The sequence below is a fragment of the Hippichthys cyanospilos genome, chromosome 17, assembly GCF_059441005.1.
Source record: "Hippichthys cyanospilos isolate Australia breed blue-spotted pipefish chromosome 17, RoL_Hcya_1.0, whole genome shotgun sequence".
Taxonomy (NCBI): Eukaryota; Metazoa; Chordata; class Actinopteri; order Syngnathiformes; family Syngnathidae; genus Hippichthys; species Hippichthys cyanospilos.
This window is the reverse complement of record NC_142385.1, coordinates 4,204,781-4,227,006: the sequence shown is the minus strand read 5'-3', so window position 1 is coordinate 4,227,006 and position 22,226 is coordinate 4,204,781. Positions and strand designations below refer to the sequence as shown.

General features: G+C 37.9%; 1 protein-coding gene across 1 annotated transcript in view; it reads right to left on the bottom strand.

The window, feature by feature from the left end:
• Nucleotides 1-22,226, bottom strand: part of mtr (5-methyltetrahydrofolate-homocysteine methyltransferase) — a 43,326-nt gene that overhangs the window by 5,288 nt on the left and 15,812 nt on the right. Inside the window, exons 11-29 of the mRNA XM_088438746.1 lie at nt 21,485-21,552; nt 20,942-21,021; nt 20,048-20,160; nt 19,107-19,247; nt 18,789-18,974; nt 16,809-16,988; nt 15,552-15,668; nt 12,924-13,064; nt 12,754-12,843; nt 9,742-9,894; nt 8,687-8,794; nt 6,901-7,001; nt 4,093-4,160; nt 3,580-3,700; nt 3,418-3,499; nt 3,089-3,187; nt 2,854-2,929; nt 1,007-1,162; nt 311-510 (exon numbers count right to left, since the gene is read on the bottom strand). Of these exons, the coding sequence (XP_088294872.1) occupies nt 311-510; nt 1,007-1,162; nt 2,854-2,929; nt 3,089-3,187; nt 3,418-3,499; nt 3,580-3,700; nt 4,093-4,160; nt 6,901-7,001; nt 8,687-8,794; nt 9,742-9,894; nt 12,754-12,843; nt 12,924-13,064; nt 15,552-15,668; nt 16,809-16,988; nt 18,789-18,974; nt 19,107-19,247; nt 20,048-20,160; nt 20,942-21,021; nt 21,485-21,552 (2,280 nt within the window). The remainder of the gene's footprint in view (nt 1-310; nt 511-1,006; nt 1,163-2,853; nt 2,930-3,088; nt 3,188-3,417; nt 3,500-3,579; nt 3,701-4,092; nt 4,161-6,900; nt 7,002-8,686; nt 8,795-9,741; nt 9,895-12,753; nt 12,844-12,923; nt 13,065-15,551; nt 15,669-16,808; nt 16,989-18,788; nt 18,975-19,106; nt 19,248-20,047; nt 20,161-20,941; nt 21,022-21,484; nt 21,553-22,226) is intronic.

Here is a 22,226-nt window from a genome sequence, read left to right as displayed (position 1 = left end):
TCATATCTGAACTGGTCTCTCAAAAGCAACAGCAGAAGTCCCACTGATTTGCAGGTAGGTAATTTGTTGTGAGTTCTTTCGCTGTGCTGGTTTTGTTCTTTAAACCAGGCGATGTTCATGCACGTTTCATTTTGTGCACCAAAACATATACCTACGTCTTGAATTTGAAAAAAGTCATATTTTATTTTTCACTAAAGAAGGGTTCGGTGAATGCGCATATGAAACTCGTGGGGTTCGGTACCTCCAACGAGGTTAAGAATCACTGACCTAATGGCTTTGACAAAAAGACAATATTATTGTTTTCGCTTACCTGTTGCCGTAAACCGTGCAATACTGCGACTGGCTTGGAATCTCTGTGTACTGCATCATCATTATTGTACACGTTGATGTCATCGCCATTACTCTGGGCCCGCCAGAACCCTACCAGTCCTCGCCCAGTCAGACTTGAGTTATTAATGATTTGGTTGAGCAGCCGCTGGGCATCATCAAAAACTTTGCGTGCTTCCAATCCTACAAGTACAAAATATCAATGACATTTGTCATACAGAGCCAAGAAGATGAAGGAGAATGACAGAAAAGTGAGGCGAGAGAAGCTAGAAATGTTTGGGGGAAATGAGGTGATCACTGTTCTCTTGGTGTCTACTAAAGCTGCTGTTGGTCTCAAACGAACTGTCTGCATCGCTAAATTATCACTACCATTACAAATGTTTATTGTAATATTTCAAACGGGTTTAAATGAAACACAAACTGTAACACCGTTACTCTTCACAGCTTTGCAGATGCAAAGACTATCGTGAAAGGTCCAGTCAAAGAACCCCCGTTAGTGCAGACATGATTTGGATTGTCCACTTTTTTTCACAAAGGACGAAAGTATGCGTCCTATAAATGTTAAGTTAGAGGTTTTTTTTTTTTGGACAATTCAAGAAAGATTGATCTGAAAGACATTATGGTATAACAGAAAAAAAGGTGTTTACCATAGATGAGCTAACAAAATATGAATACTTACCAACTGTCTTGTCATTGAAGATCTTAGGGTAACCTCGATTGGGATATTTCCCCCTGAGTTGCCAGACATCAAAGAAAGGCTTCCAATCAATAAAATCAACCAGTTTGGTCAGGTCGTAGTGATCAAACACACGCGTCCCAAAGAACTGAGGGCTCACTGAAAGACAAATAAAAATAATTTTTAACCTAAATACGAGTTACTTTTGAAGTAGCCGTTTTTCCAGCCAAATTTTAAGAGGATGCGCAGGAGAGCAAACAAAAATATTCTCATGGCAAATGACACTGGTGACTATGTGTGTTTTATTTTGTTGGATTAAGCCAGTGCTTCTCAAATAGTGGGGCGGGCTGCAGATATCCCTAGGGAAAAAGCTTTGTTTATTACATGTGAAATTTAATTGAAATGAAATAAGAATTTTTTTTTTTTTTTTTTTTTTTAGTTTTATTTTGTGTTTCAAGCACTTTGATGAAATTGGTTATTTTTCCCTGTTTTTGATAAAGCTGTAAACCATATAACTGGTCCATCCATGCATCACCGCTTACGTAACGACAATGCTGGTCTGCTATTGGTCAGCGTCACGACTCCCTAAGATACTGGTCTACTATTGGTCGGCGTCATGAGGTCATTGGATGCTGGTCTGCTATTGGCCGGCGCACGGGGTCACAAAGATGGCTGTCTAAAGACTTGATCTTGTGTGTGTGTATATATATATATATATATATATATATATATATATATATATATATATTTTTTTTTTTGTTTGTTTTGTTTTAACGTGAGTTACATGAGTACCAGGATGTAGTGTTTGGTACTCGCCCTCTCTGTCATTAATAAGTCTTCTTCAATGTAATTCTCATTGTCACTCCCACATTAATTGCATTGTCTGTGTACACACAGCGACGTCGCATTAGTCAAACTTGCGTCTTCGAAAAGTTCATCAGTTATGGTTTGCGCAGTTCGCTCAGGACCCTGTTTACTTAGACCAATGAAATCAGAGGTAAATTCTCTGTCACTGTAAAGCACCGGTGTCAAAACAGCGCGTAGTACAGACGCCGACAGGATTTTTGTATTTAGTGTGTTTTAAATTGTTTATATTGTAGTAAATGTGAATCGATTTGACTCATTTGTCAAATCTGCCCTATTTTTTGACAGCTTGACCGAGACACTCTATAACTAGCTCCTTGAATAAAAAGACCTTAGAAGCAATGCACATACATTTTGATTACATATAAATGTGTTGGCTGCTACGAAATGAAAGTTAAGACTTTAGGAGGATTGTTTTTGTAGAAATCCCAAAATGAGTGTGTAAAAAATGTGCGATTTTCTCAATAACTCAGAACTCATGACAATGACATATAGTATACATGGTTTTGTGAAAACACATCACATATCTATTCTTTGACTTCTGACTGGCATGAAAACTCGGTACTGTCTTAGTGTTTAGTGGTGCGTATTGAGTTTATGGTACTAATTCATTGTTTTTACTCTGTCGTGATTATTTTTGCTCTATGTTATAGCACTTTGTGTGTAGCGGTGTTTGTCTTAAAGTGCTATGTAAATAAAGATGAGTTTATTTATTTTTTCTTTTTTTTATGTATCGAATAGGGTCAGAACTACTGAGAACTGATTAATGTGAAAACAGATTAATGGCATTTCCAGTCACTTTCTTGGGAAAATATGAGAAGATTGCCTTGGATTATGGGCATAATCACTGAACAAATTGAAGTCTTATCTCAAGGCACCATTGTACAAACCCTGAGACAATGTATGCAGCCATTATGTCTTTCCCATTGAATGTGTAGAATGGGTACAAACAGATAAAAATACAAAAATATTCAAAGAAAACTTACCTGGCTTAGATGCCGATACCCAGTCAATATTTAGAGCTTTTTCTCTAGCCTGGGCCAAAGACAGATAACGACAATCCTGGAAAATAATTAATTTATTAAAAAGGGGACACTAGTAACGCCGTATCAAAATGTTATCCGTGCAATGTAATATTACTCCAATTATATGACAAATCATGTCCATATGTGTACCATACTACCAGTACACAACTTTAGACATAATGTTGCTTTGCCATACCTTCAAAGAGTTGTAATGCTCATGTCTTATCTCTTCGTATTCCTCTTTTAGGTCTTCAAAGTAGTCCTCTCTTGAGCAGTCATCTAAAAGTTGAGAGCACTGGCACAAAAATTTGAAGAATCTAATTATGTGGACCTGATCCGCAGATGTGTACTGTATTACATCACCTATATTAACAGGCACTTTATGTGCAGTATCTGAAATCCCCCAACTGAAAATTATGGACTGGCTAAGGATTTGTACAACAGAACAGTAGTACTTTGTAGTTCTTGCATACTAGCAAGGGTCTGTCAGCTACTCTAAGGTTGTGTTTCAGTTGACATACTTACCACTACCACACTTCGAGAGGCATCCAAAACATGGATAACAGGAGAGGTGTAACACGGGGCAATCTTCACTGCGGTGTGAGTTCTATTAAACCAGAAGCATGCTAATACCAATTAGGCCAATAAAAGAGAAACTGGACAAATCAGACTGAGTGTTTGTATTACTTTGACGTTGTGGCTCCTCCTATCAGCAAAGGTGTCGCCATTCCCAGTCTCTCCATTTCTTTAGCCACATATATCATCTCATCTAAAGATGGGGTGATCAAACCGGACAAACCAATAATATCTGCAACAATCAAAATGGTAGATGGATTATTTTTTGACATGCCTTAACTGTGACAACAATGTTCAGAAATGAAATTGATGGCATGGCTCTCATGCTTGATGCAATTATCAAATCTAAAAGCTTATCACAATGATCAATTTAAATGCAAACTGCAATTGAGGGAGTGCATCAAATTTGTAAATTGTTCCAGCACAAAAAGCCCTAGTGAACTATCATACAAAATAAGGATGCTGAAAAGGACACCTTAAAACAAACAAACTGAAAATTAATAAATGAAAATGAATAAAGAGCAAATCTATACTATTTATTTTTTGGGACAGAGATAGATCTCAAAAAAAAGATAGGATGAATTCGGAACATATGGTGAAACGTATACATTTGTTCATGAATACCTGCTTTTTGTTGGATAGCCTCTCTTAGAATTTTATCACAGGGAACCATCACACCTAAGTCAACCACCCTGAAAAAAAAAAGCATGCACAATAATAAAATACAGATGAGTTTGTTTGAACCCAAACACCTGTATATATGTAGGAATTTGTTGCCTGCTCAAAGACTAACAACCAAATATTCTATCACGATTCTTTGTGTCATGATCTCGGTGCATGTTGGTGGGAGGTGTGGGAAGGTGGACCCAAAAATGCAGGGAAGCCAGAGAAGAAGGATTTATTTACACTTAGGGGCTAGGCCTAACATGAGCAACTCAGGATTCAAAGTAACAAAAAAAAACTTGAAACAGAAAACAAACTCACAAGACAGCAAAGAATTTCTTGAGGCAAAGAATTTCTTGGGAATAAAACACGCGACTACATGAGACCTAGACATTGACAATGACCCGACAACTAACTGAACGCAAACTGGGGACTTAAATAGACTTTGCACTTAACAACGAAACACGAAACAGCTGGAGAGGAACAAAAGGCAGAGGAATCTGATTGGATGACACGAGGAGGGCAAGTACACAGACAGGTGGAAACAAATCATGCTAAGGAGGACAGACGCGAGGGAAAACAAATAGGAGCAACTGACAAACCCACAACTTGAACAAAACTAACAAAACAAAAAAAAAGAAAAGCCAACATTAACCCATAATAGAACATTACACTTTGCATGGTAAGATTAGGTAATGTCCTTTAATCTAGGATTTTTTTTTTTTTTTTTTAAGAATAGACCAGGGGCGTCCAAAGTCGGTCCTTGAGGGCCGCTCTCCTGCATGTTTTCCAGATTTCTTTCCCCGACACACCAGGATTGCTATCAGGCTTTTGCTGAGCTTTCTGATGAGCTGATCATTTGAATCAGGTGTGTCGGAGAAAGAAAGCTAGACAACATATAGGTTAGCGGCCTTTGAGGTCAGGGTTTGATATCCCTGGAGTAGACTATCGATTATTCCATCGATTAAATCAAATATTCAGATTTTTTTGTATTAGTGTTTACAATTTTTTTTTTTTTTTGCAGTTTACTGTTATTGTTGTTTGCTATTGTTTTGTGATTAAAAAGAAATTGTGCTTTCATGAAGTCATGAGAAACTTATTGTTGAGAGGATGAAATCAGAGTATTTAGACAATTTTAAGTTAGTGTTTTGCTCTGAATGATCATTCCTTGAGCTAAATAATTGTAAGTAAATTACCCATTCAAGGTTCGGGCAGGGCAAGGAAAGAGACTTTTTAGGTAAGGGTGCACTTTTAAGACCCAGCTGATCAACTAGCTCAATTGTTGTACCCCATCATATGTGGGTAGGCCTTGGCTTTTGCTGGGCAATTTGAAATCAAATGTCCCCCTATCCCGCAATAGAAACAGAGTTGGGCAATCACTGGCCTCAATGCGGAACCACCAAGCTGCTTGGTCTCAGGGGCAATTCCTTGCATTGATGCCCGGTCAGTAGTGGTTCTGATGTGTCAATCAACGATTGCAGTTATGTGATGTGCCCACAGGTGAGAAGCCTCCCGTTGTCTTTTCTGTTGTCTACAATCACAAGACCAGGCACTCACTGCTGACTCTTCTGTGACATTGCTGCAGATGGATTCTGATCTGATCAGTAGAAGAGCGATAATTCAAAAAAGCTCTCACACTTTCTCTCATTCAAGTTGTGCCACCTGATGTTGAAAAAAACTGTCATTACAAGTCATAATTAAATGAATGCAATCTTTCACATGAAACTTTCATTCTGTACCATTTTAGGCGGGCCGGATTAAAAGAACAACGGACCGGATCTGGGTCGCAGGCCGTAGTTTTCCCTGCACTGGTCTAAAGTAAACAATCCAATTTGGCACAAGCAGAATCTTCATACTGGCAAGCAGGAATTCGGGTTATAAGGGGAAAGCTGGGTCTTCAACCGTATACTCAGTCCGAGAAGGTGTGCGGGAAAACTTGGCATAGAGAAGACAATTTGTCACTGGAGAGCAGGGTAGGCAGGCTTATATTCAATGAGAGTAATTGGTTGCTTCTGGTGCAGGTTAGGCTGACTGAATGGAATACAGGATGACAGACAAGAGAACTGACTGGATGTGGCAGACTTAGACGATTTCTCATCTGTTAAAAGGCATGTAAAATGCTACAAAAAACAAACAAAAAAAACCCTAACTTTTAATCTTGACAAAATGTTAATTAATCACCAAATGTTTTCCCCTACAATCACTCTTCTCTGAGTATTTCTGTTCATTACCGCTCTCTCTGCACCATCTCCACCCAATGTGAGAAAGCAAATGGTTCCTCAAATGGTTATGTCATTGAGTCTTGCCCTGTACCGCCCCTGGAACAGGTGTTGTGCCAATGCAATGATCCCTTTGTGTTTTCAACTTTCAGTTTTATAAATGAGGAATTGAAAAAAAACACTCAAAATCAACAATTGATAGCTGAGTGAAAAAGCAAAAGAAAACAAGTATTGTCCTTTGTATTTAGATTTCCACAGAAGCGTAATCGTGCATGACGACTTCAAAGTCCAAAACTTATAAATGCATTTCACCAGGCTGGATGAGTGTGCAAAATTTGGTGAGTTTAGTGCATATTTAGACCCTTAAAAATGTGATTCATTGCGCAGAAATTAATAATAAAAGGAAGAATCTACAAAAACAATACAGACATTTCAGTGCTAGGTTCGCTGCTAGGGTCTTAATAACAATAATATGGGATGAGACACATTCAACCCTGTCATAGTTAAGCAAATTATTTTAAATAATTTTAATTGTCATATCCCCCTTTACCTAAAATTATTGCAACCCAGGACCACTCCTACAATGTTCTTGCCAATGTCATGGACATCACCCTTGACTGTAGCTAGAATGACAGTGCCTTGATAAGGATTCTGCAGAGAAAAAAAAAAAGAAGAGGGAAAAATTGGAAATATGACAGTGAAAAGAAAGAAATTACATTCATAAACTTTGGCAAGCTTTTAAGTGAAACCACAACTTTTTATTATGAAACCATGTTAAGTTCTCAAGTTCTGTTAAATAATATTTTAAAACAAAAATGACAGTAAAGGGCACGCAACTATACATCCACTGTATCTACGAGATGCACATTATTTAATTTCATTTATAAAATTACTTAGTAGACACTAGCTTGGGATGGCTTGATCACGGTCACATCCGATACCAGTAGTAAAGCCTTGAGGACTAGGCAATACCGATCCTTTATAGAGACGATTTTATTTTCACACTCTAAAAGTTGCTTATAATACATGGATGTAGTTTGCCTGATACTGAAATCTAAAAACAACATTATTCACTGAACCACTATTTGAGTGTTCTGCGTAAAACAGCGTTTCCTAACCAGGTGTACTCATAGCCCTCAGGACTGAGGACATGCAATGGTCACATACTGTAGAAAAAATAATGTAATAATTTATTGCCCAGTGCAATAAACTGTAGCATGGTTGAGTCAAATTCTGAAAAATAGTATATCAAGTTTTGTTGAAACTCAGATGACTGATGAAAAAAAAAAAAGTACTACTACTGTAGTTGGTCTGAATGAGTTATTTTTGTTTGTGTTTTTGTTCCCAATGTTGAAAGTTTAAATGTCTGCTGAAAGAGGACTCCTAAGTAGCGATTATTGGGTAACTCTGGGGTCTTATTCAGGTTTTTAAAAACCCAAATATGATCCTTTTTGTATGGAATTTGCTAACAATTGAAATTGGGGAGGGAAATAGGTTTAGTCAAATGGAATGTCTAGGATGAGATATTCATTTGTTGTATCTTGGTTATATACGAGAAACTGTTAAGAGGACCGTCGCTTAATTAAAATTCTTGCTGCTAAAAATTCTCTCACTAAAAAATGTCTAATAATTAAAGTGCCAACGCTAAGAAACCTGAAGAAGGTAATGGAGACTTTACCAGACATGTAGAGACTGACTTCTAAAATTAGATTGAAGGAGAGACAATTTGAAAGGGACAGGGCCAAAGGGACGAAATAAACAACATAAACATAAAAGTGGAGCACTGCAGCATTTGGATTTTGTTGTCTCTTTTAGGCTTTTTGTTTGTTTTGGACATCCTGAGTTCAGGAGCAGCAGATGTTTTAATGTATGAAAATTGTTGAAAAAGTGTCATATTGATATTGGTACTGGACTTTATTAAAATTTACATGATACAGTGTTGAACCGCTTAAAAAAATACTAAGAAGATCAAACAAAAGGCAACAGCTGTAAAAAAGCCAATGCATTCACCATTATCCAGCTTTTGTTGCTTGATTATTGCAGCTATTAGAGGTTTGCTGAGAACTTCAGGCAGTTCACATGTCATAAACATTGGAAATACTCATCTTGTTTGTCTGAGATGGGTTAGTAGGACTACTTTTCCTGTGATTCTTAAACATGAAGCAGTAAGTAGGATAAATATGACATAGACACTTATGTCATTATGTCTCCCAATGTCAAGTTGATGATCGTATCAGACTAGTTCCGATTCAAATCAATCCTTTATCAATTCAAATATTTTGTCCTAGATTGAGCTTGATGACTACACAGTGGATCATAATATCCCAAATACAAACCATGTCTTCAGTTGACCCAGACAAAGACATCATCTCTTTTCTCTCTTCTTCCATAAAAGGAATGAGATGGCCCACTGCCTTCTTCATAACACGAGCTGATTTAATGACCTGCAAAAATATGGAGTTAATTTTTTTCTTGGCTTTTTTTTTTTTTTTTTTTTTTACAAAGAACTTATGAACAAATTCAGCTAACAATCAGTCATTTGTAATGTACAGTAAGTTGTTCTTATGTAAAAGTGGTCTGTAAATCAGTCATCAACTCCTCAAGGGACCATTTTTGAAATTCACTTTTCAATTGCTTGTAGGGTAGCTATTAAGCTAGGAGCACTGCTCTAATTGTAAAGAAAATTCATACTGTACGTCTCTAGAACTTAGAACTGTGTACTATTGGATTGCATTACAAACTCATTAAAGCCAATGTTACTATGTTGCCCTTCAGACAGACATTGTCTTGATTGAACGTTACAAGAAGTACGTAATTGTGTGTCATACATACAACTCCACTTTCTGTTAAAAAAAAAGCGTGTGTGTGCGTGTGTGTGAGTGTGTGTGTGTGTGTGGGGGGGGGGGGGGGGGGGGTGCATGGTTATACGCTTTGCCTGTGGCAAAAGAGAAAAAAAAAAGCCAAAATGTGACAAGCCAGTTCCTTATCCTTTGTAGTCCCACTGATTAGAAAAGGAACTGTGAAAAAACTAATTTATCCAAAACATAAACATAAGCACTGTAAGGGTGAAGGAAATTTGGTGAAGAAATACAACAAAATATATTGACGCACAATGTAAACATGGGTAGAAATACAATACATTCCAAATTCTAATTATGTATTTGAAACTGCAAAGCAGTTGTCACATGTGTTGGACATGTTTAGTAACTGAAACTACAAAGCAGCTGTCAAATGTATAGGATTTTACTGTTCTTATTAAGTTTGACAACGATATCTCAATTGAAGGTCTGGTGTCCTTTACATGATGAGAGCTTCTGAAAGCAATTCTATGCAAAAAAGCTAAACATCTGAACAAAAGTCGAAGCGTAAAGGTAGCAGTGGGTTCTCTTACCTGTGGCAGGAACATCTTGCCAGCACCAAACAGATCTCCAACCACCTTCATGCCATTCATTAAAGGACCCTCAATTATGTGAAGGGGGCGGGTGTAACGATCAACATTTGTCCGACATTCGTCCACATCCTGTATCACATATGTTTCTATTCCCTGAAATCAGTAACCATGGACCAAGTATTATTAAAGAATATATCTTGAAAAAAAAAAGTAAAGGTAACACTAAAATAAGGCAAACCTAGGTCTGAATGGAATATTCTCATTAAATACTTTGTTCTTAAAGTAAAATGTGCTGACAACAACACCACACAAAACTCATCAATGGAAATCAAATTAACAAACTGTGGCCTGGATTTGGAGTCAAACAAAAAGAAAAAGGATTGGAAAACACACTGCAGGTGGATTCAAATTTGATGTAATGTTCTTAAAACAAGTCAAAATGAAGCTCAGTATTGTGTGTGGCTGAGCAGCCTACAATGCCTGCATGCTTGTGGTGAGTTGGCGGATGGTCCCCTGAGGTAGGCACTGCCAGACCTTAACTAAAGCATACGCCAATTTTTGGAGAGTCTGTACTGCAACGCAGCATTGGTGGATGGAGCGAGAAATGGCATCCCAAATGTGCCCAATTGGATTTAGGTCTGGGGAATGGGCAGGCCAGTCCATAGCTTCGGCACCTTCATTTATTTTATTTATTTTGGATCAACTCTTTGAGAAAACACTAACCATCACAAAAAAACAACACATACAACACATCTCAGCTAACAGTTACCCAATTCTCCCCCATCCAAACATTTACAGACGTAATACTCCACAGAATATGTCAAACAGAACTAAAAGCTTGCAAGAGAAAAGTAAGTAGGTAAATAACGGAAAAAAAAAGATGAGTTGACAAATCAGCTACATACAGGCTGTGAAATGCAATTGTCTCTTGGGAAACAGGCAGATACACAATGGGTTAATATAAGTTAAAATAGGTGACTTAAATGAATTAAAGGAGTTAACAGATTTAATACAATCTGGCAGACTAATCCAATCAAATGGAGCTTTGTAGCAGAAGGCATGTCGACCAATTTCCTTCTTAGGTACAGGATGTGAACATTTCAAGAAAGAGTTGCAATTTCTTAGGTTTTATTTCATATTGTGAGGATTAAAATATTGCAAATAGAAAGGACAATTAAGGAAACAACATTTTAAGATAAACCACAGCCATTGAAAGAGCCGTTTATATTTTGGTGTGAACCAGTTAAGCAGATCATACATAACACAATCATGTGTCATGAACACCAGAATTTTTAATTCTGTCTGGATGATTAACAAGAATCCAGTCCAGCAGAGATTTTGTTTTGTGAGAAGGATCAGTTCTAGTGGGTTCTGTTATGAGTTTTGAGTAAAATTTGCACTGCCAAAGAGATTTTGGTCTCCGGAGCATAAGCGAGTGAGCCAGTTATTGCTGAAGTCACTCAAGATGATCATTTCATTAGTGTGGCCAAGTGAATTGATAGTGGACAGGATACATTAAGTAGACTCAGCAGGAGCATTAGGGTGTCTAGAAATATGACAAAGAGTGATCATTTTGTTTTCGTTGAAACAAATTTTAAAAACGAAGGCATTCAAAGTGAACAGGCCTTCCATTTGAAAAAATAATACGTGACGACAATTTATTTGAGACATAGGTAACAACACGTGCTTGAGATCCTCTATCTGCTCTATAAAGATTATAGTTCTCAAGTTGAATAACATTACCTGGACTTATCGTTTAACGAGGCCTCAGAAATTGTAAACACATTGGGTGTATTACATACAACCCAAGTTCTTAATCGGTCAGTTTTGAGAAATAAGCTTCTAATGTTTAATATGCACAACAAGTAAGCCTTTAACCATAACCATTATGGCTGCAAGTATATGTTAAGAAGACATTTACGAAAAAAAAAAGTAGATGAAGGAGGTGATATGGGAGGACAATGAGTGACGAAACAAAGTGAGCGAGACGAGCACTCTTACATAAATGCAAACAAAAACTTGTATAAAAAATAAACAAACAAAAACATAGCTGGCTAAGCAGCAGTAATGTCCAGAAAAATACAAAACAAAATAAAAACACCAACAAAAAAAAAAACACAAACGCGCTGAGGCACGATCTGTACTTTTTTTTTTTTTTTTAAGTGGTCACTATCAAAATAAATAAACTGAAAACTAGAAAGAAAAAAAAGAACCCTATTACACTCAACAGAGAATGTCATTTGCTTGGAAGTATGACAGGACTTTATAACCATGACAACTGATTTAACAAAATATGGCAAACTTGCTATAAAAAAAAAAAACAAGAATAAGTTCGCTATCACTTATATTTCTAGCATCAAAGCATACGTTTGACCCAAGTTTCAGTTGAGTCTTGCATTAAGCAAGCATTACATTAAGAGCATGGTAAACTAACAATTGATAGCTCACGGAGAAATAAAGATTCAGGGAGTGTCATCGATCTGTATCTTTAGTCTAGAGAGTACAGTACTATATTTGATTTTCTGATCTTTTATTTAGTTTTATCGTGAACCACATTTGTAGTCGTGACGTTGATAAAGTGGAGTGTGATGGACATTATCTGGGATTGGGTGAATTTGACAAAACCTGTATATATACTGTATATGTATACCAAGCTGACGTCGGTGGTTAGAACTCGTCATGCGCCATCAGCTTGACATTTTCATCGTCCTAGTATAGGTTTTCTAAGGGTACTCCATTTTCCATACAAATTTCAAAAACATACAGGGATATTCTATTTATTGGATATTCGATTTGTAATTTCTAATTGTGATCCAAAGGTGTGTTTTGAGTGCGAAAGGTTGTTCATCTTTGTATGCCCTGCAGTTCGTTGGCAACCTTTTCAGGGTGTACCCCACCTACTGTCCAAAGATAGCAGGTATAGACTCCAGCACACCTGCAACCCTCATTATGAATGGATGGATTGAATGCACTGTGATTAAACGGGATGGTCGAGACAGACAGAAGCCTTACCTTGATGAGGGCATACGCTAGCCTTTCTTCTACAATTTTTTCTCTCCACTTGTCCGTTTGCACAACCTTTTTCCCTCCCTTCACATTGTTCTGTCAAAATGAGTAACAACAACACAATAAGACCCAAAATCAAGGAAACAGCAATATTTATATTTTCTGAGTGAATTTACTTGTGCATAAGCCAGAAGTTTCTCCGTAGCATCAATATCTTTGTTCCATATCAGGTTTTCACACAGTAGAAGCAGCTCTTTATCAATATCATCATACACAGGCAGATTCCCAGCATTCACTATTCCCATATCCATTCCATCCTGTGAAAATATGAAGAATTAAGACACACCACTAATGACTAATTACTAAATAAAAATGTCATACACCTTCCAACTTGTAAATAAATTCTTTATTGGCAAGTACATTACATTTTCAACAAAATATTTTTCCCCCGCTGTTCCTCCTCTGGATCCGAGTCTTCTTAAAAAATGTTGACACCCATCAAGACCTGCAATCTTTATGATAAAGGGCATCCCGCTGCGCTGAGAAGCATTTCAGCCCCACCACTACCTTACTTCCACATTAGCGCCACCCAATGGCTCAGCAACTATGCTGAACTCCTTTCCCCACAACAGATCAGGCCTACAATTTGGTCAGTCACCTATACATTAGATTACAAAGCACTACCCCAGACCAAACGGAACTCAGGTCTTAATCTTGCCCAACATGGAGACTGAACTGCGTAAGCCAGCTAAAGATTGGGCACCTCGGAGCTGAGGAGGTCAGCTAACGCTGGAGGCTTTCAGTCGTGCTTGTCAACCGACTGATGGGGAATCGCACAAATTATTCTGTTGCATCTCACATTATTCTGTTGCATCTCAGGGATCCCAGAGATCGGACTGTCGGACTGGAACATCGATGGGAACAAGAAGGACAACTTCAAAGTGAGAGTTGACCTATCCCATATTTGACAGTGCCAACGAAACTGTCACCAACTTCTACCATCACTTGCTTGGTGGAGGAAACTCACATTGGAAGCGAAGAGCCAGCTGTCTGGGAACGGGACAAGAAGGCCACTTTGAAGCAATATTGAAAATGTCATTCAGTGAGGGCTTGCATCAGAACCTGAGTGCATCCATGAAGCCAACCCTCAACCCTGAAACATTATTTTCTGATATCATCTCATTGTGCAGTCAATCTGCTGGGCAGAGATTTTATGATTCAATTGGACATTGTCATTTATTCTAAACCCACAGGCCTTGAAATTCCTCGATCATCAGATAAAGTAGTTCAGGGATGAATTAATTACCATTCCATTTACAGTTGGTGGCTTTGTCTCTCATTTGCAAAGTACTTGCAACATCTCGTGCAGTGTGTGTGTTGACATACAGAGCCCTTACTTTCATCCAACACTGTGGTGGTGATGTGTGACCTTTTGTCAAATGGTGTGTTGACGCCACTGATTAGTGTACCTCAGGCAGTTACACTACATTACACTACTTTTGCATATATACTTGTCCTCAAAATTATACATACTCTTGTGAATTAAGTTTTTTTGTGTGTCTGTGACAAACTGACAAACTGATTTTTTTCTTTGTTTATTTGTGAGTCATCTGTGACCAACAGACAAATGAATGAATAATTATTCAAGAGACTTTTAACTTGATTGTGATATTATTGATAGATTTCCATAAAGTGGAATGCTCAAAGTTACTCATACCCCTGGGGGGATGCCACATTCAGGCTAAAAATGCATTGTAATACAATGCATTACTCATTTGTAACAAAAACAATCTTACTATTTTTGTGTGAGTAATATATTACACTACTGTGTTACTGCTTCGACCTCATGGAAACCTTACCCAGGTTTTGGACCCTATTGACTCCCACAATGTCTTCGAGCTATGGCAGCCTGTGAACTGGCAGTCTACTCTTCCCGAGATCAGGTTTTCTTCTCTCATTCTATTTTGTCTTTCACACTTCATTCCGTTGCTTCCATTATCCAAGAGCAGCATTCTTCCCAGCTCTCTGCTGCCCGTTGATTGAGATATCACACCATCTTTTTGTGTGCTCCCAATATTTTTGTCAAAAACTGCTCTACTTTGAACCCAGACCCTCCTTCCTCTTCCTTGGGATGGCGAGCCTCATTCTTGTGTAGCTGAACTCCACTAGGTGTGTTCCCCATCCAGACCTCTCACATACCCACCCCAAATCCTGATTTTGTATTCTATGTCAATAGCATATGCTCCCAACGCTTGAGCCTGCCAGGTTGGAACAGCATCCTACCCACCATCGGAGTCAACACACCACCGCCACTCTTGTTACCAGAGTGTCCAAAACCGACGACATGACCAAAAAGTTGGTCTGATTGAGGGGGCCATTCCCAATGACAGCCCTGCAGGATTCACTGTCAATCCCCACGGAACCAATGAAGTTCCCCAGTAGAACAAGGGAGTCTCTAGAGGAGTGCGCTCTCAAGCACACCCTTCAAAGACTCCAAAAAGGGTGAGTACTCTGAACTGCTATTTGGCGGATAAGCGCAAACAACAGTCAAGGCCTGTCAAACAGAGGACACAACTACTCTGCATCTCTGACTGTGGGCAAAGCGAAAGAGAGAAAGAGTCCAAGCCCTCTCGAAAAGACTGTTAACAGAACCGAATCAGTGTTGCCTCGTTTTTTATGGTTCATGGGGACTGGAAAACCCCCGTATAACGTGAATTCTGTGAAGTATTTTGTATTTCGGCAAGGAATGTTTTGAAAACGTCTGATGTACTGCTGTTCAATCATGTTGGTTGACTGGAATTTACCTTGATAGCATGATAGAGAAATGCTCCATGCATAGCTTCTCGGATGGCCTCCATACCCCTGAATGAGAAAGACAGGTTGGAGAGACCTCCACTCACCCTGGCTCTTGGTAATGTCTCCTACACACATACAATACACAAATATACACAATATATTTAATTTGTTAATCTAACGAGGCACAAAGAATACACAATCTACAACTTATTACCACATTTGGCTATACTGCATTAAACTATGACATATGACCCCATGTAACAGATAAATTCTGTTTAGTTGTTTTAGTTCAAGTCACATATGCGATAACAATGACACTTTGAAGACAGTTTAGAAACTCACATTAAAACAAAAAAACAGAACCTCAAATGAACCTGTTTTGGCTGCAGAGCCGGTATTTTTGCCAAATGACCATCAGACATTGCAATCAAACCACTGTACATTGTGAAAATAACGAAGCAAAGTGGCAATTGCATCATTATATAGTGTCAAGTATGTCGACGAAGAAAGTCCTTTGAGATTTCAACAAGGCAATAATTTCTAACACACAAGTAAGTGACCAGCATCTTCGTTCGAAAAAGATAAACATTACAGAGATACCTTCCCAATCTGTGGAAGTTAATTCAGAAGAATTGCTAAGTGACAAAAAATTATTTTCTTGAGGCAAAAACATCCACCCACTTGGAATTAAGTACAAATATCCTGGCCTGACATACCTGCCAGTGTTCATTAAGACTACATCATCATTCAGTGCACTGGAGATACATGTTATGTGAAATTGTATCTTTATGTACTGTAAATTTTGGAGGATAAACCACACTTTCAGCAACAAAAATTAAGCACACAAACATAGGCGGTAACACCAGATATTTATGCAGGAATATGGTATGTGGAATTTTTTTTTTAATTTATTTCAATTTTTGTTATACTTTTAACACTACATTTTTTAAACTGTTTCTTCCTTTTCAGTTCTATTTAATAGTTGTTCCATAAATTGACATCTTGAACAGTTGCACACATTTGCTTTTCTGGTGAATTCCCCCTGGTGGCTAGAATATAAAAAAACAAAAACAAAAAGAACCACAACAACAAAAAAACTGCAGCTATGCCGCACTTGACTATAAAACTAAAGGGCTCAAATTGTGAGGAAAAGGTTCTGAAATAATCTGAAATTAATGGTATTATGAATGATTCTACGGTGGTCCAAGACATACAGTAAAATATGCTGAAAAAGAGATCTTGTTTGAGTCTTGAGTGTGTAATACCTTAATAATTTTTGTGGCCCAGATGAAATTGACAGCGTAGTCGTTGTGTTCCTCCATGCCAGTACCAATTGTCAGGATATTAGGGTCAAAGATAATGTCATTGGGATTAAACCCAATTTTGTTAACCAAAAGCTGATAAGCACGGGTGCAGATCTCCACTTTCCTGGCTTTATCGGTCGCCTGGAATAAAACGAAACGTGGTCAGTCATCTTGCGCTGTGTTTGTGTGTGTTGTGTATGTGTGTGTACGCGTGTCCTTGGGTTTTGCTGCATGACGAGTACTAAATCCCAAGTTTTACTCTCGTTGTGGGGACATCTCACACTTGTGGGGACCATTTTGGTGGATCTCACGTAGTCAGACCTGCGCCCTCCAAAGGTATTATTAGTCTATCAGTTATGGTTTGCAAAGTTCGTTCGGGACATGGTTTAACTAGTCCAAGGCCTGTAGTTAGTCTCGCCACATAGCAAGAGGTCGATACGTTATTGCTTCTTGACTTGCTTGCATACCTGTCAAGTCATACGCTAGCAAATTAATTTGGCATTATTATTTTTGTATTCATTTAAAATGAGTTAAGTAGACTGTATAGCTAACTTCTTTTTCTTAAAGGCTTGTAGCGCGATAATACCGGTGACATATGACCACAAATGCACACTTGACTTTTTCGTTCTGTTCTTGCTGACGAAAGCCAAAGTCCCTCAACGAGCATATGTTAAACCATCGAGACAAATCGCTGGAAACTATTTATTCGAAGCTTTCTTTGTGCCTTGAAGGAGATTTTTGCAATGTGTTCTTAAGTTTGGTTATATAACAAATATCATTGTTAATATGTTATTATGCTTTTTAATTAAAAGGAGTTTAACTGCTAACTTTCTGTATGCCATGTTTTGTTTTTATCTAGCGCACATGTTACAATTTCTGTACAAAATTATATACAGATGTGTAAGCGTGATTTACAACTTTGGTCAGATTTAGTACATTCTGAGGTATGAGCAGTTAGTTGGTTAGCAATAACTTGCACTACATTCACTTGCTTTTTTTAATATTAGTCCAATAAAGGATGCCTGAAAATTTGTTGAAGATATGAGCAGTAAATCTTGCGCCACATTTAAGTGTGACTCAAGCCATAGCACATCTCGGAGCCACTTTTCAGAAAGAAAAATAGGTCTGTTCAGCTCGGGTTCGGTTGTCATGAATGAAAGTAGGTAGGTACATGCGTGCAGTGAAACACGCGACGTTATGCATCAGTGATTTCTGTCGTGCATGCGCACCTGTGTACCACTTAGGTTCAGATTAGGGTTTAAATTCTCCAGAAGAACAAGGTAGTCCCCAGAGGTGGCGTTCTAGGGAGCACACCAGCCAAGGACTTTAAAAAGGGTAGGTATACAGAACTGCTGCTTGGTGTATAGGGACAAATAACAGTCAAAACCCATCCCCCTACCAGAAGGCAGAGGGACCCAAAGTACAAGCGCTGAGCCGGGGGCAAGGAGTATGTCCAGACCTGCTCTGTGCCTCTCACAGAGGGCAACTCAAAAGAGGAAAAGAATTCAACCCCTCTCTCTCGAGAGAGAGAGAGAGACTGGTGCCAGAGCCCAAGCTGTGTATCGAGGCAAGTCTGATTATATCTAGTCGGAACTTCTTGGCCTCGCACACCAGCTCAGGGTCCTTCCCCACCTTCCAGAGAGGTGACGTTCCATGGCATAACAGGTAGCTTCTGTAGCAGGTGATCGAGCATTTCAATTTTGCAGATGGAAAAGGGGCATTCCTGGCTAATTAAAATGGAAAGACGTTATTGAAAATGAAGGCCAAATTCGTTTTCCTTAGACAAAAAATCATCTAAGTTTATAACTGAAAACCCAACCCTCTTGAGTTCATAGTCCCTTTATATTTTTGCAGTGACAGCATTTCAATGTACAGTACTACAAAATGGTTACATGTACTGTACACTTATTTGGCAGTGTTAATGCCACTTTGCTCTCTCACCTGGCCTTCCTCATCAAAGGCCATGACCACCACTGCAGCGCCATAGCGCTTCACAGTTGCCGCTCTTTGCAGGAACTCCCGCTCACCTTCCTTTAAACTTATGCTGTTGACTATACATTTCCCCTGGCAGCATTTCAATCCAGATTCAATTACGGCAAAGTTAGATGAGTCAATGCACAGAGGAACCTGGGGAGGACAAGAGGACAGTTGAAAAAGGCTAGTCATCAATTGCGTACTACTAAACAGGATACAATAGATTGTCCTCTAAGTGCCAATACATCATAAAGTCACCATAAAACATTCAGATATTTCTATTACCCTTGCAATGTCTGGCTCAGAAGAGATAAAATTACAAAATCGAGCCATGGCTGTTGGACCATCCAGCATTCCCTCATCCATGTTGACATCAAGTACTTGGGCTCCCATTTCCACCTGTGCCTTTGCAACACTTAATGCATCCTAAAAAAAGACAAAAAGGGTGTGGGGGGAGGGTATTTTTTATTATTTGTCTTACTTTATTTCATACAAATTGCCATTGATAAAAGTACTGCTTTCTGTTTGGTTGTAGCATGAGAAATCTATTGTAGTAATCAGAGTGGATTGAAAAATATATTCTACCTGAATCGTGGAAAAGCATACCGTATCATACACACAGCTAGTTTATGATTCAGCCGTGTGGTTTGATATATTTGTTGGCTTTATTTAAGTCGATTTCTCCATAATCTATGTGCAGTACTGGTTGTCTCATTTGATGAGTCACAGAAAAAAGATGGTTATGTTATGTCCACAGTGAGCAGTTCTGGCAAATGATTGATGATGATTGCAGGAGAAGATTGATGTATGAATAAACACTCAAACAAGTGTGAACAGTTTCAAATAATGATGGAATTTCCATAACGGCTGATAGGAAATGAGTATGTTTAAATGACAATTTGTAACAGATAATATTTTTATGAGTATTTTAATTACACCCTGTTGTAATTTCTGGAAAGAATATGAATTATGTCGAGGAAACTGAGCAGGACTCAATACTTTTGACAGCCCCTTGTAATTAGAGAGTAATTTTGCCAACTGCATTTGACCACATTTAAAAAAATGTTGTTGGTTCTATCCAGTTTTTGCAATATATGTAATGTATTATCACTGTATCAATATTGTAAAGTGTACATGGTTTACGACACTACATATTGGGTTAGATTTAAGACAACACAGTGACATTTGATTCACATCTTCATGATATTTTGTCCTTTCTTTCTCACCTCATAGTTCCCGGCCATAATCATCTTGGCAAATTTGCGTGACCCAGAGACATTGCAGCGCTCACCAATATTTACAAAGTTGGTGTAAGGGCCTATCTTGAATGGTTCCAGACCTACAATCAAGCAGATACACCAACAAAAAGCTTTTTTTTTTCTTTTTTTTTAAAGAAGCAATTTAAACTAGAAAACAAAAACAAAACATTCATAATAATACTTAATCGGCTAATTTGATTGGAAACGACAAAACACTTCGTGCTGAAACAAAAGAATGTACTAGGGACAGTGATAAATGCATTGTTAAAAAAAAAAATTAATTAAATAATACCGGATATACTGTATAATTGTTTTGTAATGCAATTAACTTTTTCCTTGCCATGGACAAGACTTTCCTTTATGTACAATATATAATAAATGTAAACTTTTTTTTTTTTTTTATCATGAATGCATTGATGACACTCACAGCCATTGCAAATGCATTTGCACAAAATTCAGTGCTTTTCGTATATGGCCTACTACTTTTTCAACTAACATTCTTGCATCCACGGTAGTCAAGTCAAGTATTTAGAACTAGTGTCTTTGTAATTTAATTTCCACCCATTGACGACACAGGTTTTTCCCTGCATGAAAATATTAATGGATATTTGAAATGGAGACTTGTTCACCAACCCAAATAACAACCCTGCGCCATAGACAAAATGGGATCATTGAGGAGAATGTTAATAAAATGTTTACACCAGTTTACACTAATGTGAAGGTGGTTCTTGACTTGATTTTCTATAGGTAATATCACGTAACATTTTTCTAAAAGGCCATTTTTTTCAAGTATGTTCAAGTATGTGAAATTAAGTTTGCGTCGTACCCGGCACCTTCACATCTAGCAATTGGTTGAATTACCTGAGAGTAGCAAATAGTCTTGAAAAATGTCCTCCACAGGAGCTCTAGGTTGGCAGACTTTGACTGCTTCTGATATGGCTCTGTGTGATGACGAAAAATGAGAGTAATAATAAGCAAAATAATTGGTACGCCTGCAATTGGTCTTATGGGATAAAATTGTTGATAAGGTCCCCAATATAAAATGATAGAAAAAAAAACACACAAAGGTCACTGGAAATGAGTTTTAGCTGACATTCCGCAATTTCCGAAAATGCTTGGGAAGCTGCAAAGCTTAAGGAAAAATATAATTTGAACTGATGAAACTATACAGTATATTTTTGCCAAGTCATATCAGTTTTACTTTATTTCAAAAAGGAAGCTTCAAAAGAAAACTTTAAAAAACTGTTCTTTGACCATCTTGTTTATGCTCACATTCTTAAGTTAATTTGCCTTCTGTGACACAAGGTGTTTTGAATTTGTGCAGAGTACAATGATTTAAAAGCTATTACCGGTAGATATTCTGACATTTTATCATATAAACCAAATTCCACAACTCAGGCTCACCTTATGTGTGCTGGAGTTGTGCCACAACAGCCTCCTACAACATTCACTAGTCCGTCCATTGCAAACTCCTGGAGGCAGAGAATTGAAGAAAAATGTCACAGATCTGGCAGCAAGGGACTGTTGAAACAAACATTTATTCCGAAAGACAGACCAGTAGATAAAAATTGTAAGAGAGGATGTGCTACAAATTTGAAGAACAGACCAAGATATACAAATTGTTTGGACTGATTCCATTGCTTGGTTGCAATTATTATTTTAAGTTAAAGGGTGAATTTTCATTTTTACGTGAAAATGTTGAGCATTGTATTTCGGTTTTGTCATCTTAGTAATATTATGTGTGAAGAAAACGAAACATCATCCATCTCTGGCCTAATTTCAAACCCATTGATAACATTTTTAAGAAACTGCTGCGCCAGAACAAAAACAGGCAATTGGAAAAAGCATTACTAACAGGGTGTTTGTAATTCATTTGCTGTGTCCTCATGTACAAAATCACAACACAGCTGTATGATAGCTGGAAGACCATTGCAATGGTTGCTACAGAACGTCCAATAAAAAAAAAAAAAAAATCAAAATAATTTCACATAAATTCATTTTGTTTCCGCATAGCTCGCATATTCCCAAAAAATGGCTGACTGAACATTAGTGGAGTGTTATGTGCATTGTAAGACAGAAGAATGAGTCAAGAGCTTATGCTTAAAAGATAGGAGAAAGACCTAAAACCAAAGCAAGGGTCTGGTAT